At 36.9% G+C, this 16,294-nt stretch overlaps 1 protein-coding gene across 5 annotated transcripts in view; it reads right to left on the minus strand.

Annotated features, from left to right (window-relative positions):
* Positions 1-16,294, minus strand: part of PHKA1 (phosphorylase kinase regulatory subunit alpha 1) — a 130,705-nt gene that overhangs the window by 68,556 nt on the left and 45,855 nt on the right. For all 5 annotated transcript variants that reach the window (XM_079911221.1, XM_079911222.1, XM_079911220.1 and 2 more), the window contains one exon: positions 12,212-12,346. In XM_079911221.1, coding sequence (XP_079767347.1) covers positions 12,212-12,346 — 135 coding nt within the window. The remainder of the gene's footprint in view (positions 1-12,211; positions 12,347-16,294) is intronic.

The following is a 16,294-nucleotide window of genomic DNA, read 5'->3' on the forward strand; positions in this document are numbered from 1 at the left end:
TAGCTGATCTAGGGATGGATCTTTTGAGCATAACAGCAAAAAAGAAATCAAAAAGGAGAAAATTTTACTTCATAAAAATGTAAAACTTCTCTATATCAAAATAAATGTAAAATTAAAGGGCAAATAGTAAAATAGCAACGTATTGCAATAACATATGGAAGACAAAGTGTTAGCATCCCTCATGGATAATAAATCTTGTATAAACCAATAAGAAACTGACAATTTTCCAGTAGAAAAAAGGGAAAAGAATATAAGTAGATAATGTGCAAAGTAAATAGAAAAAAAAGGGCTATTTATTTTATGAAAAAAAAATTTATCATCAATATGACCAAAAACCAATTCATGATATTATGCTAACATAGATATTAAAATACTGTTGTAGGGGGTTATTTAAGAAAATATAATAGGGTTCAGCATATATTATGCTGCAAGAAACAGACTGTAGACTGTTCTTTCTGACACCATTTTTCTAAAAACAATTGTGTATTTACTTTACAAAAAATGATTGGAAGCAAATATTCCAAAATGGAAACAGTGATTTCCCGAGACTGGAGAATTATAGATTTATAATTTAAAGATTTTTATCTTTTCTTTTGCACTTTTCTCTATCTTCCAGTTCCCTGCAGTCAACATGTATATAGGAATTTGGAATCAGATAACCTGCTACTTGTGAAAATTGGAGAGAATGAGAATAGTATATCTATTCAAATGAAACTAGGAGATAAACTCACAATTCCTGAAGAAATGAAAGATACATCTTGATAAAATGGATGTATCTGATGTAGAAAAAGTTGCACAAAGGCAAGAAAATAATTATCTAAAAGAAAGAAATTATCTAAAAGAAATAATTATCTAAAAGTTGCACAAAGGCAAGAAAATAATTATCTAAAAGAAAGAAATTATCTAAAAGAAATAATTATCTAAAAGTTGCACAAAGGCAAGAAAATAATTATCTAAAAGAAAGAAAGTCAATGCAAGCCTCATTGACAAAAGCTTAAATAAAATATAAAGAATTGATAAATATATACAAAAATGTACAGATCCTGATAGATATACAAGCAATAGGAGACACAATTTTTTAAAAAGTGAAGCAAAAATGAAAAAACACATACCCTCACTGGGAATTAAAGAAAGGAAACTAGAATAACTTGATGTGTATTAAAACGATTGATCTAACAAAAGCAAATGATAAAAACCCAACATTGATGGGGTAGTAAAAATATTAATAAAAAGGTATATTTTATGATGTCACTAAAAATTGGTTGGTCTTTCTAAAGAATAATCCAGCAGCATGTAACAAAAGCTAAAAAGCTGTTCATACTCTTTTATCCAGAATCCTTTTTCTAAGAATATACTCCAAGGAAACAGGAGTATATGTATGAATGCCTATAAAAAGGTATTCATAGAAGGATAAAAAGTTTGGAAAACAATTCAAGTATCCAATAATAAGGAAACAATTATTTAAATTTGATGAATATATAGCTCTTTCAACATGTGGAAATACTTACATGAAAGAATAAGTGAAAAAAACAGCACAAGTTAATATGTACACACTGAATATAACTATGAAAATGTATCTCTGTGCACTAATAAATTAGAAAAGAATTAGCATTACAGAAAGATTTGAGTTTAATATTTATAAAGTTCTTTTTTTTATTGAGGAAACATTGATTTCACACCCCCTACTCTCCAGTTCCTTCTCCTCTGGTAACTACTACTCTGTTCTCTGTATCTACATGTTTGCTTTTAATAGTTTTTTTTATATTCCACATATGAGTGAAATCATACAGTGTTTCTCCTTCTGTCTGACTTATTTCACTTAGCATAACACCCTCAAGGTCCATCCATGTTTTCACAAATGGCAAGGTTTCATCTTTTTTATGGCTAAGTAGTATTCTATTCCTGTCTTTTTCATAACACTCAATCTTATAAGTATGAGGTGATATCTCTTTGTGGTTTTTGACTTGCACCTCCTTAACAATTAGTGATATTTAACATCTTTTCATGTGCCTATTGGCCATCTGTAAGTCTTCTTGGAAAAATGTATATTCAGTTCCTCCGCTCATTTTAATCAGGTTGGTTGTTGAGTTGTATGAGTTTTTTTTTAAATATATTTTGGATATTAACCCCTCATCAGATATACCATTTGCAAATATCTTCTCCCATTTGGTAGGTTGTCTTTTCATTTTATTGATGGTTTCCTTTGCTGTGCAGAAGCTTTTCAGTTTAATGTTAATCCCATTTGTTTATTTTTGTTTCCCTTGCCTGAGGAGACATAGCTAGAAAGAATGGTAAGACTGATGTCAAAGAGTGTACTGCCAATGTTTTCTTCAAGGAGTTTTACAGTTGCAGGTATTATATTCAAGTCTTTAATCCATTTTGAGTTAATTTTTGTGTATGGTGTGAGACAGTGGTCTAGTTTCATATTTTTTCATGTGACTGTCCAGTTTTCCCAACACCATTTATTGAAGATACAATCCTTTCTCCATTGTATGTTCTTTGCTCTTTTGTTATAAATTACTTGCCCATATATGCATGGGTGTATGCATATATATATATATATATATATATATACACACCCATATATGCATGGGTGTATTTCTGGACTCTCAGTTCTGTTCCATTGATCTATGTATCTGTTTTTCTGCCAATACCATGCTGTTCTGATTACTGTGGCTTTGCTGTTTGAAATCAGGGAGTGTGATACTTCCAGATTTGCTCTTTTTTCTCAGGATTACTTTGGCTATTTGGGGCCTTTTGTGGTTCCATATAAATTTAAGAATTTTTTCTTCTATTTCTGTGAAAAATTTCCTTGGGATTTTGATAAGGATTACATTGAATCTGTAGATTGCTTAATAAGGACATTTTGACAATGTTTATTACTGCAATCCATGAACGTGGAATATCTTTCCATTTATTTGTTTCTTCTTCAATTTCTTTCAACAATGTCTTATAGTTTTCACTGTATAGGTCTTTTACCTCCTTGGTTAATTCCTAGATATTGTCATTTTGTTGTTGTTGTTGTTGTTGAATATCTTGCTCATGTATATTTTAAAGGGATGATTGTAGATATCAAGTTAGCAGAGTACAGTATTTAGATTTTAGTGGATTATTTTAATAATTATCAATACACCAGAAATCGTGTTTCAAAATTTTTATTGAGGTATAGTTGATGTACAATATTATGTTTCAGGTGTACAACATAGTGATTCACAATTTTTAAAGATTATACTCCATTTATAGTTATTATAAAATATTGGCTATATTCGCTGTGCTGTACAATATATCCTTGTAGTATATTTATTTTATACATAGTAGTTTGTACTTCTGAATCCCCTACCCCTGTCGTGCCCCTTCCCCCTTCCCCCTTCCCACTCCCTACTGCTGACCACTAGTTTGTTCTCTATATCTGTGAATCTGTTTCTTTTTAGTTATACTCACTAGTTTGTTGTATTTTTAGATTCCTCATATAAGTGATATCATACAGTATTTGTCTTTCTCTGTCTGACTTATTTCACTTAGCACAACACCCTCCAAGTCCACCCATGTTGTTGCAAATGGCAAAATTTCATTCTTTTATATGGCTGAGTAGTATTTCATTGTGTGTATACATCTTCTTTATCCATTCATCTGTTGATGGACATTTCGGTTGCTTCCATATCTTGGTTACTGTAAATACTTCTGCTGTGAATGTGAACATTGGGGTGCACGCATGTTTTCAAATTAGTATTTTCATTTTTTTCAGATATATAGCCAGGAGTGGAATTGCTGGGTCATATGGTAGTTCTATTTTTAGTTTTTTGAGAAACTTCCATATTGTTTTCCACATGGCTGCACCAATTTACATTCCCACCAACAGTGTACAAGGGTTCCCTTTTCTCCAACATTTGTTATTTGTGTTCTTTTTGATAGCCATTCTGACAGGCATGAGGTGATATCTCACTGTGGTTTTAATTTGCACTTCTCTGATGATTAACAATGTTGAGCATATTCCTAGTTTCTTAATTTCTCTTTCTGCTAGCTCATAGTTAGCATATAGGAATGTAACAGATATTTATATTTTGATTTTGTATCCTGAAATTTTGCTGTATTCATTTATTATTTCTAATAGTTTTTTGGTGGAGTCTTTAGGATTCTCTCTATATAAAATCATGTCATCTGCAAATAGTGACAGTTTTACTTCTTCCTTTACAATTTGGATGCCTTTTATTTCTTTTTCTCTCCTAACTGCTCAGGCTAGGACTTCTAATACTATGTTGAATAGGAGTGGCAAGAGTGGGCATCCTTGTCTTGTTCCTGATCTCAGAGAGACAGCTTTCAATTTTTCACCATTGAGTATGATGGTAGCTGTGGGTTTGTCATATATGACCTTTATTTTGTTGAGGTATGTTCCCTGCATACCCACTTTATTGAGTTTTTATCATGAATGAGGGTTAAGTTCTGTCAAATGCTTTTTCTGCATCTACTGAGATGATAATATGGTTTTTAATCCTTCATTTCATTAATATGGTGTATCACGTTGATTGATCTACAGATGGTGAACCATCCTTGCATCCCTGGAATAAATCCCACTTGATCATGGATGGTGTAGGACCCTTTAGATGTTGAATTTGGTTTGCTTTAGATGTTGACTTTGGTTTGCTAATATTTTGTTGGGGATTTTTGCATTTATGTTTATCAGAAATACTGGTCTGTAATTTTCTTTTTTTGTGTTGTCTTTGTCTGGTTTTGACATCAGAGTGATGTTGGCCTTGTAAAATGAGTTAGGAAGTGTTCCCTTCAATTTTTTGGCAATAGTTTGAGAAGGATAGGTATAAAATCTTCTTTGAATGTTTGGTAGAATTCACCTGTGAAGCTGTCTGGACCTGGACTTTTGTTTTGGGGGAGCTTTTTTGATTACTGTTTCAACCTCTGTAATAGTACTTGGTCTACTCAAGTTTTCTATTTCTTCATGGTTTGGTCTTGGAAGGTTGTATAAATCTAAGAATCTGTCCATTTCTTCTAGGTTGTCCAATTTGTTGGTGTATGGCTGTTTATAATATTCTTTTATAATTCTTTGTACTTCTGTGGTATCCATTGTTCTTTATCCTCTTTTACTTCTGATTTGTTTATCAGGGCCTTCTCTCTTTTTTTCTTAGTGAGTCTAGCTAATGGTTTGTTGATTTTGTTTATCTTTTTAAAGACAGCTCTTAGTTTCATTGATCTTTTCTATTGCCTTTTTAGCCTCTATTTCATTTATTTCAACTCTGATCTTTATTATTTCCTCCCTTCAATTAACTTGGGTTTTGTTTTTCTTTTTCTAGTTCCTTTAGGTGTAAGGTTAGACTGTTTATTTGAGAGTTTTGTTTCTTTCTAAAAAAAAATTCTTCTCTACCTGTGGGCAGGGGATGGGGTTTCCACTGTCAGGCCCCACCTCAGAGCTGGCAAGGTAACACTAGGATGGGACATCTGAGTTCCAGTGACTCCCCTGGCAGCAGCAGCTCTTTGAGGGTCCTATGAGTCTGTGGGGGTCCAGCTCCTGGCCCAGGCCAACATTTGGTCCTGGAGCCTGGGCTCTGGTTTCTGGTGCTGCTCAGTTTTGTTTCTTGAGGTAGGCCTGTATTGCTATAAACCTCCCTCCCAGTTTTTGTTGCATCCCATAGATTTTGATATGTCGTATTTTCATTTTCATTTGTCTTCAAGTAATTTTTCATTTCTCCTTTGATTTCTTCGTTGCCCCAATAGTTGTTCAGTAGGATGCTATTCATTCTGCACATATCTGTGATTTTTCCAGTTTTCTTCTTGTAGTTGATTTGTAGTTTCATTCCATTGTGATCAGAAAAGATGCTTGATGTGATTTCAATCTTCTTAAATTTATTGAGACTTGTTTTGTGTCCCAAAATATGGTCTATCCTTGAGAAAGTTTCATATACACTTGAGAACATATGTGTATTCTGCTGCATTTGGATGGAATGTTCTATACAAATCTATCAAATCCATCTGGTCAAAAGTTTCATTTAAGACTGTTGTTTCCTTGTTGACTTTCTGTCTGGATGATCTAACCACTGATGTTAAGTGGGGTGTTAAAGTCCCCTACTATTATTGTGTTGCTGTCAATTTCTCCCTTTAGGCCTGTTAATAATTGTTTTACACAATTTGGTGCTTCCATGTTAGGTGCGTATATACTAATCACTGTTATGTCTTTTGATGAACTGTCCCTTTTATCATTATATACTGTCCATTTTTATTTCTTGTTACCTTTTTTGGCTTTATTTCATCTGATATGAATATGGCTACACCTGCCTTCATTTGGCTGCTATTTGCTTGGAATATCATTTTACATCCCTTCCCTTCGGCCTATGTTTGTCTTTAGAGTTGAGATGTGCCTCTTGGAGGCAGCAAATAGTTGGGTCTTGTTTTTTAATCCATCCAGCCACTGTGTGTCATTTGGCGAATTCAATTTATTTATATTTAGGTTGATTATTGATATATGAGGACTTAATACTGCCATTTTATCTTTTGTTTTCTGGTAGCTCTATATCTCCACTGTTTCTTTTTCCTTTTGTTTCTGTCTGCCATTTTGGTTTGATGGTTTTCTGTGATATTTTTCTCAGTTTCTTCTCTGTGTGTGTGTGTCTCTATTTTATGTTTATTTTTGTGGTTACCATGAGGTTTGTATAAAATTTCTCATAGATAAAATAGTCCTTTTTCTGCTGATAGCATCTTATGTTCACTCACCTATATGAATTCCATCCTTTTCCTCCTCCCCTTTTAGTGTTTTTGTTGTCTCAAATTATCCCTTTTTATGGTTGTGGGTTTGTTACCAAAATAAGATAGCTATAATTATTTTTCTGCTTTCTTTGTTCCCCTTTAACCTTTATAATAGTGTTTAAAAATCTGTTCTGATAAAGAGCTGCAGTTTTCTGATTCTATTTATCACCCTGCTTAAAGTTTTATGTATTTTTGCTATTTTGTTTCTGGTAGAAGAGCTCCTTTCAATATCTCTTGTAAGGCAGGTCTAGTGTTGATGAATTCCCTCAGCTTTTGTCTGGGAGACTTTATTTCTCCTTCATATCTGAATGATAATTTTGCTAGATAGAGTATTCTGGGGTGACAGTTTTTCTTTCAGTATTTTGAAAATGTCATTTCACTCTCTCCTGGATGTTAGGGTTTCTGCTGAGCAATCTGCTGATAGCCTAATAGGGGTTCCTTTGTAGGGCACCATCCTTTTTTCCCTGGCTGCCTTTAAAATTCTTTGTCATTAACTTTATTTTAAAAAAAATTGTATTTATTTGGTCGCGCTGGGTCTTAGTTGCAGCAGGTGGGCTCCTTAGTTGTGGCAGGTGGGCTCCTTACTTACAGCACGTGGGATCCTTAGTTGCAGCATATGGGCTCCTTAGTTGCAGCAGGAGGGCTCTTTAGTTGTTGCTCGATGCCTCCTTAGTTGCAGCATGTGGACTCTTAGTTGCTGCATGCATGTGGGATCTAGTTCCCTGACCAGGGAACTGCATTGAGAGCACAGAGTCTTCACTACTGCTCCACTAGGGAAGTCCCCTCTTTGTCATTAACTTTTGACAATTTTAATGTGTCTTGGAAAAGGTCTTTTTGCAATGAGTTTAATTAGGTGTTCTCATTGCTTCACAGACTTGATTGTACAGTTTCTTCCCCATGTTTGGGAAGATCTCAGCTATTGTTTCTTTAAATAATTGCTCTTCCTCTCTTCTTCTGGGATACCTATTATCCCAATGCTGCCTTTCCTAAAAGAGATGTGTAGCTCTCATAGGATTTCCTCTTTTTATATATGTCTTACTTCTCTTTCCTCTTTTACTTGTATCATTTCTAGGTTTCTATCTTTGAGTTCACTAATGCTCTCTTCCATATTGTCTGCTTTATTTCCAATCCTTTCTAATGCATTTTCATCTTGTTTATTGTGTTTCTCATTTCCAGAATTTCTGTTTGGTTCTTCTTTAGAGTTTCAATCTTTTTGGTAAAGTATTCCTTCTGTTCATTAATTTTATTCTTGACTCATTACACTGCCTTTCTGAGTTTTCTTGTATCTCATTGAGTTTCTTCATGATGGCTATTTTGATGGCTCTATATGATGGCTCTATCAGTTAGATCTCAATATTCCATGACTTTAAGTTTGGCTTCTGGAGAATTGTCATTTTCTTTTTGTGATATAGTGTTACTGTGATTCTTCATATTGCTTGATGAATTGTTCCTCTGCTGGCACATTTGAAGTTAAATGACCGGTTAGGAGTTACAATCCTTTCTTTTGCTTTCCAGTAGGTGGCGCTATCACACAAGTTTTTGGTTTCGCTCACCTGAGCTACCTCTGGTTATACTTGAGAGTTGGCACTTTCCAGCCTCCACCATATGTGTAACAGGTGTGGCTCTGTGCTTTTGCTGTTGCTTCTTGTGCCTCTAGGCTTATTGCTGTATTGCTTCTGCCAGAGCTGCTGTCATTACTGGGATGATGGGCTCTTCTCTTTTGTGGGAGATCCCCTGAGACACAGGCTCTGCTGTGGGGGGAGGGGAACAGTGTGGGAGGGGAAGCTGGGGTTGCACAGATGCCTCCATGTGTCTGGTGCTGTCAGGTTCGGGGGCTCTGCCAATGCAAATAGTGGGGCAAGAGTCTGGGGTCATGGGTTCCTCAGTGACTGGAGGGATGGGGTCCCAGGCCCCACTGTTCCTGCTGCTAAGTTGCCTGTGGTGGCAGGCAGAGTCATGCGTGCTGCTTCCCCTGCTGCTATTGGGTTTTCTGAAGCTATGGGCTCAGCTGCCACAGTCAGAGGGCTGGGATTGCAGGTACCAACTCCACTGTTCCCTCTGTTCTGCCTCCTCTATGTGTTCCAGTTCACCCACCTATAGATGTACAGATGTGTGGAATTCTCTGGCATCCTGTTGTGTTGGGCAAAGGCACCTTCGTTGTGTTGTAGATGTTTTACTGGTTGTAGCTTCAAGGGGAGAGACAAAGGTAGCTTTTCACTCCACCATGTTTCTGACAGCACTCTCCTATAAAGTTCTTATGTTCCCAAAGTTGATTAACAACATAATATTTAAAAATTTTAAAAAAAATTATAGAACTGAAATACTGAGTGTTTGAGGTGAGGCACAGAATCCCACTTCTGGGAACATATATAAATGAACATACCTGGTGAAGAAATAGCCTGTTTTCCTTGGTGGAATTACAGCTGTCATTCAACATATCCTTAAAGCAACTTTGGGGCTTCCCTGGTGGCGCAGTAGTTAAGAATCCGCCTGCCAATGCAGGGGACATGGGCTCGAGCCTGGTCTGGGAAGATCCCACATGCCACAAAGCAACTAAGCCTGGGCACCACAACTACGGAACCTGAGCTCTAGAGTCCACGAGCCACAACTACTGAATCTGCGTGCCACAACTACTGAAGCCCAGGTGCCTAGAGCCCGTGCTCTGCAACAAGAGAAGCCACCACAATGAGAAGCCCATGCACCTCAACGAAGAGTAGCCCCTGCTCACCACAACTAGAGAAAGCCTGCACACAGCAACGAAGACCCAACGCAGCCAAAAATAAATAAATAAATTTAAAAGAAAGCATTTTTGTTATTGTGAAATTATTGCAATAATAGAATTATGAAGAGTCACTCATTTTATAAATCATCAAAACGTGCCTTTCTTGACCTTCCCAGGCAAATCTATTCTCTTTCTCCTGTACTTTGTACGTAATGCCATTGTTATAGCATTTATAAGACTGTACTATAATTATTTGGTTATATGTCTATGTCTCTCACAGCATCACACCCAGAGCCTGGTACATAAAAGTAAGCAATAGAGCCTTATGAAAGAATGAATGAATGAAGCGAATGAAGGAGCACATTTGGAAAATAAATATAACTTGCTACTTGAGTCCCTGAAATGTTTGTGCATTCATTAAACTGAAGTCCCGAAGACCTAGTAGTCCCTATTTTCTCTGGCTAGGAAATAATAACTTCGTAAGAGGCCCAAAACAAAGTGCAGACTTTGAAAAAGTAGTCAGTAAGGAGTTTGCTTCTGTTTGTTAGAGAGATCTGATGTGATGCAGGTAGATTCCAGGAATGAAGTCCCAGAGCTTGGAAGTTACCTATATCCTCGTAAGATTATGCTGAGTTTACAACAATGGATGTGAAGAAGAAAAGGGTAAAAGGCATCAACTTTTAAGTGAGAGCCAGAGAGAATCACATCAAAGGCATCAACAGGACTTCCACAGACCCCAAACCATAGAGACTTCTCAGAAGGGCAAAGAAGATAGTGATTACAAGATCAAATAATATTCATGGAGTAAGATTTGGGCTAGATAGAGAAATACCTTCCTTATTTCAAGAGATTTAGTGCTAGGGGACTGGTATCTGGAGACTAGGAGTACATTATAGTCTGAAGCTAGAGGGAATAGCCAAGGAGATTAAAAAAAAACCCAGGAAGCAGGTTCTAGATAGGACTGAGGTACCCCATCCCACCTAGTAAAGCATCAATCCAAATTAATCTCAGAAGTTTCAGAGTCTTGACTTGGCATTTACCACTAATAGGGCTGAGTCAGTGGAGGGAACCAGGGGTTCAGTAATTTGTACTATTCAAGCTAATTTGTGGCTAGGTTTTATTTATTAGGACCTGAGACCTATATTCAATAAACTTGATAATTTCTATGTGTTTATATTTTAGTTTTCCATTTTTTTGGTAAAATTTCTTTAGGAACTTCCAACTTTGCACTTAATTTAAAAAGAAAAGGGATTTTCTACATTATGGCTAGAATGGAAGAGTGGGGGAAATCCATATATTCCTAAAGCCAAATGTAATGTTAATAGCTCTGGGAGTTCAGGTCGTGCTGGCATAAAATGTGGGTGCTAGGAAAGATAAAGAACAGTCAGCTCTGACTGTTGGTCCTTCCCTCCTTGGTTGATTCCCTCTCAGTTTAGACCTACATAACTGCCACAGAAATTGAGTGTTTGGAGTAGGTGTTAGTAAAAAGGGATGGAGGCTGGTTTTGAGCCGGACAAAATTTGGTTTGGCTTTAATTACTAACAGACCACTCTTGGTGAAGAAAAAAAGTACACACACAACTAGGGTTTGTAAGTGGCAATCTACTATGTAAGGTACATTCTTCATTTATAAATTTACTTTGTGGCTTGATTTAAGATTGTATTAATTTCCCATTGGTGCTATGACAAAGTAACATAAACTCAGTAGCTTAAAACAACATACACTTATACTCTTACAGTTCTGGAGATGAGAAGTTCAAAATGAACCTTATGGCTACTATGACGTAAAATAAAAATCAAGGTGTCAAGCAGGGCTGGTTGCTTTTGGAGGCTCCAGGGGAGAATCTGTTCCTTGACTCTTCCAGCTTCTAGAGGATAAGCCTAACAGCCTTATCACTCTGATCACTTGCTTCTGTCATCACATCTCTTACTTCTACAGTCTGATCTCCCTCTGGGTATCTCTTATAAGGAGACTTGTGATTATACTTAGGGTCCACCTGAATAATCCAAAATAATCCTCCCCACCAATCTCAATCTCCTTAATCTAATCATACCCACAAAATCCCTTTTGCCTTAAATGGTAATGTTCACAGGTTCCAGGGATTAGGGCCTGAATATCTTTTGGGGCCACTATTCAGCCTTCCACAAGGGTGGTTTAGAAATTTTGCACATCCTTTTTTTAACAATGTAGTAATTTGTTTAATGTGAAATTTGTAGTAACTTGCATAAATTTTTAACTTGTAGTAATTTGTTTAATGTGTCTATCACCAAATTTAATATATAAGTTGAATAAAAAATAAGTACTAATTAAAAATAAGTATTAGATTAAGAAATGGAATTTTAAAATATTGTCAACTAATTCATTACATGACAAAGTATAAAGAACTAAAAACAAGTTCCTTGGCTATTAATGTATATAAAGTTAGCATTTTTTCAAAATGGAAATATAGGTCCCAAGAAAGGGGAGAAGAACAAGTTGGTTAAGCACACACTTGGAATGAAGATACAAAGTTGCCTGATAACAGTCATGCCCTCTGTACCAAAGAGTTCATAAAACACACTGAAAATTATCAAGCCTGCTCAGGATATATAGGGTTAGAAACTTAGATTCCAGAGACTCTAAATTCCTTTTCAGATGCAGTTTAATAAAGCAATAAAGATCAAGAGAAAAATAAAAAGGAAGGAAACCAGCCTGTATCAAATAATGCTTTGATTCTAGCAGGCTGGCCAATCTCCTTACCTAGGCTGGAATAAATGTGGCTGAGAATACAAGCTGGTTGTACTCTGATGGGGTGCACCTCAGCAATGGTCTCCACATCAATTCCCTTGTCCTTCAAAATGGCCTTGATTTCTTCTGTCTCAGCTAGAATGGAAACTATAGGAAAGAAAGAAGATGAGGTCAACAGAAAATTTTATTTCAACAGGAACCTAAAGATCTCTCGAGCCACACAATATTTTTTTGAAGGGAAAACAAAAGGAAGGTAAGGAAATTAACAGTTATTGTAGACTTGATGAAACAATCATCATGCTTGGTACATAATGATATTATCTAAATGGAAAAGGAAACAAGATTTCATGATTAGAATATTTAATTCTGTTTTTTGTCTAAATACCTATGTGCTTCTAGAGAATGCCACACTCACTTATATCTGTGATTCTATGTTTAAATAGGAAAAAAAAGACCAGGGACAGCATTATGAGGATAATAAAGAACACCCTAATGGTACGAATTGCTCAAAGCTAGAGAACAGTAGAAGGCAAGGTAACTTCAGGATAAAGCACTGAGGTACCATATTTGAAACTCTGTGTAGTTGTTTTGGGGGATGGGGATAAGACTTCTCTAGACTCAGAGCCTGCCAAACCTGGACAGCTCCCTTTTCTTCCTCTCACACTCATGTCTCAAAAGTGGTAATCATACTCACAAAGGAGAAGTCCAGGCCACCTCACTGACTCTTCTGTTTATTCCCCCTCTGTGGGACTGATAATCTGTCTGGAGGCCAATAACCTGAATGGGGCCTCAGCTGGCTTAATGCTAAGCACCAGGGGCAAACATGTACCCTATTCCTGCTCCTCTAGTACTGCTAGATATGTTGAATTGGGTTTATAAGAAAATGAAGGTGCCATTTGGTTCATTCCAGCTTACAAGTATTGTATTTGTTGAGTTTGGGGGGCAAAAGCCTAGTTAAAAAAGTGCTACTCTGCATTCCTTTGCCATTATCTTTTGTGTATTTTTCTACCTTGGGGACCTCATGGTGTTGTGCTGCTGTGGTCTGGGGCAGGATATGCAGGGTATGGTGATTACAGAGTCCCCTGGACATAACACCATCTTGATTACTTCTAACTGAAAACAACAAAGATTCTCCAGGAAAAATATACAGAGGAAGAATAATAGTGGGCTGACAAAAGTCCAGGGAAACATATGTGGTCATCTATTCATTCATTAATAAACATTTACTAAGCACTTAAATGGTAAGGTACTATGCTAGGCACTAGGGATTTAGAGATGAATATGTTAGTCTCTCCCTCAAGGAGCTCATAGTGTAATGAAAGTGACACACACATAAACTCATTATAAAATAACCTGTTAAGTAAATAAATATATGCACAGAACATTGTGTGATCACCCAAGAGTGACACTATCTAGTCTGGAGTTGGCAGGGGGAAGTTTCAGAAAAGGCTTCCTGATGTCTAAGGTGAACTTGAAAGAATGAATAAGTTAGCCAGGAGAAAGAAGGGAATAGGAATTGGGAAAGCCATTTTAGGTAGAAGATCCAGAATGATCATAAAACATGAAAATGGAAAAGTATGTGTTTGTGTGTTTGTGTGTGTGTGTGTGTAAGAGATGGGGTGGGGACTACATACATTTCCATATTGCTGTAGCATGAAACACCTTGCACAGTGGAAAAAAACACACAAAAAACAAACAACCCCCCCACCAACCACCAACAAAATGAATCTGGAAAGGCAAATAGGGGTTAGATCATCATGGAGAGCATGTGTGTCACTTTAAGGAACTTGTATTTTATCCTTGGGTAATGATTTCCAAATTGCATTCTCCTGAGCCTCAGGGTTCTGCAGAGGGCAATGCAGTTGGTAGCAGGAGTAAAGGGGACTAAAGGAGAGGCAAATGAACAACACTCTGGGGTCCCAGGGCTACTTTCAACCCCAACAACTCAGCTTTTTGTTTATGTTTTATCAAGTATGTAGAAAATGCTTATTTGGTACCACCTATGTGCTAGGTACTGCCATATGCTAGGGATACAAAGATAGACATGATCCTTGGAGAAAATGACATTGACACTGAGTCTTGCTAGAGAGCTGAATAGGAGTTATTCTGGTAAAAGTGAAGGTAAAACTAAGGGAGAAGCTGTTCCAGACAAAAGAAATAGCATAGACAAAGGCTCAAGGGCAACAGAGAACAAGGCAGATCTAGGAATAATAAAAAAAAGTTCTTTATAGTAGGAACATGGAGTGTGAAGCAGCAGTGGTGAGAAATGACGCTGAAGGTGGGGTCAGGGAGCAGATCATAAAGAGCCTTGCAAGCCATGTTAAGAAAGTTGGCAATGGGAAGCCCCTGCAGAGTTGTAATCAGGGGAATAGCATATCCAGATCTCCGTCTTAAAAAGAACATATTCATGTTGATGATTAAAGAATAAGCTGATATACTGTAGTGGACCTACACTGAAGACAGGGAGACCACTTCAAAAGTTATTGCATTTAAAAAAAAAGTTATTGCATTAATGCAAGGAAGAGATGCTGACTACTTAGATTAGGATCATGACATTGGTACTGGATAAACTAGATGGATTTATGAATTATTTAGAAGGTAAAGAAATTGGGACTTGTTAACTGAACGTAGGAGATGAGAGGGAGAGATACCGAGAATGATTCTTCATGTGTTTATTTGTGTAACTGAGAGAAAAGTGTGCCATTTACTGACATAGGCAAATAGGGAGAAAAGCAGGCACAGATGATGTAGAACTAGGAGAGTGCAGCTGATTAATTTTGGACATGTTGAGTTTAAAGTGAATGTGATATATTCAGGAGTCATTAGCATAGAAAGAGATGGGTCAAGGAGAATATATAGAAAAGAAGAGAAAAGGACCTAGAATATAACCTTGAGAAATTTCAACATATAAGATATGCGCAGATGATGAAAAAGCCTGGGGGCGGGAGTGAGGGGTTCTTGTCTCATGGCTTATATGTTCTCTATGGTATAGGAGGTGAGGTCATCTTCTGAGAGGGGAGAAGTTAGGAGGCAGGAAAAGGGAAAAGGTGAGGAATGGGAGGAAGCTGAGAGACAATAACAAATATTCTGAATAATGAGAGCAGTGGGCTACGGACAAAACTCCCAGAAATACCAATAGTTAAGGGGCAAGGGGAAGAAGAGGAAGCCCAGAATGAGACAGAAAAGTACAAAACTTAGGTTGAAGGAGAGCCAAGGGAGTATGGTATCACAGAAGACATGTGAGTTAAGAGTTTCCAGAAACATAAACAACAAATGAAACAGAAAGATCCTCTAAGAAGTGGATTGAAAAATATCTACCGAGTTTGGCAATAACTTAAGCAAAATCACTTTCAGAGGAATGATAAGCTAGTTGTAAATGAATGCAGAATGAATGAAATGTAAAGAAGTGGAAGTTTGGATGAGAAAGGAAGGATAGGATAACTAGAGGGAGATGAACATGTCAATGTATTAAAAATCAGAACCAACAGAGAAGAGTTTGAAGATAGGAAAGAGTAGGTTTCTATGAAGGCTAGGGAAGAGGATAGGATCAAGCATCAGAAGGAAGAGTTGGTGCTGAAGAGGAGAAAAGACAGCTTTTCTGAGACTCAAGAAAAGGAGGCAAGGCTGGGTGAAGATATAAGTAAGACTGTAGTGGGGGGGTTGGGAAATTGACAAAGATCAAAACATTAAGATTACCCAGCATAAAGTAGCAGGCCAAGAATGAGGTTGAAAACAAGCAGTGGGGTTGAAAACAGAGAACGTGTGGAATAGTTGAGGAGAATGAAAATGCTGACTAACAGTAAGAACAAGGACTGACAGGAGGCACTGTAGGCCTAGTTAAGTTGGAGACTGTGGATTTACAATGCTACCACTCTGCTCATTTGTGTGATTTTTTTTTTTTCTAGAAGATTTTAGCAGGCCAGGTACAGGATCAGAAAATATAGAGAGTAAAACTGATCTGGGGCTGTGATTTTTCTGGTGGGTGTAGCAGAAGTTTGGTGTGCTGGTAATTAAGAGATTTAGATGACCAACCGAAAGGTAGGGGAGTGTAGACTAGGAGAAAATAGACACAAGTGTAATGGGTCGGGGGGAAGA

The sequence above is a fragment of the Stenella coeruleoalba genome (genome assembly GCF_951394435.1).
Source record: "Stenella coeruleoalba genome assembly, chromosome: X".
Taxonomy (NCBI): Eukaryota; Metazoa; Chordata; class Mammalia; order Artiodactyla; family Delphinidae; genus Stenella; species Stenella coeruleoalba.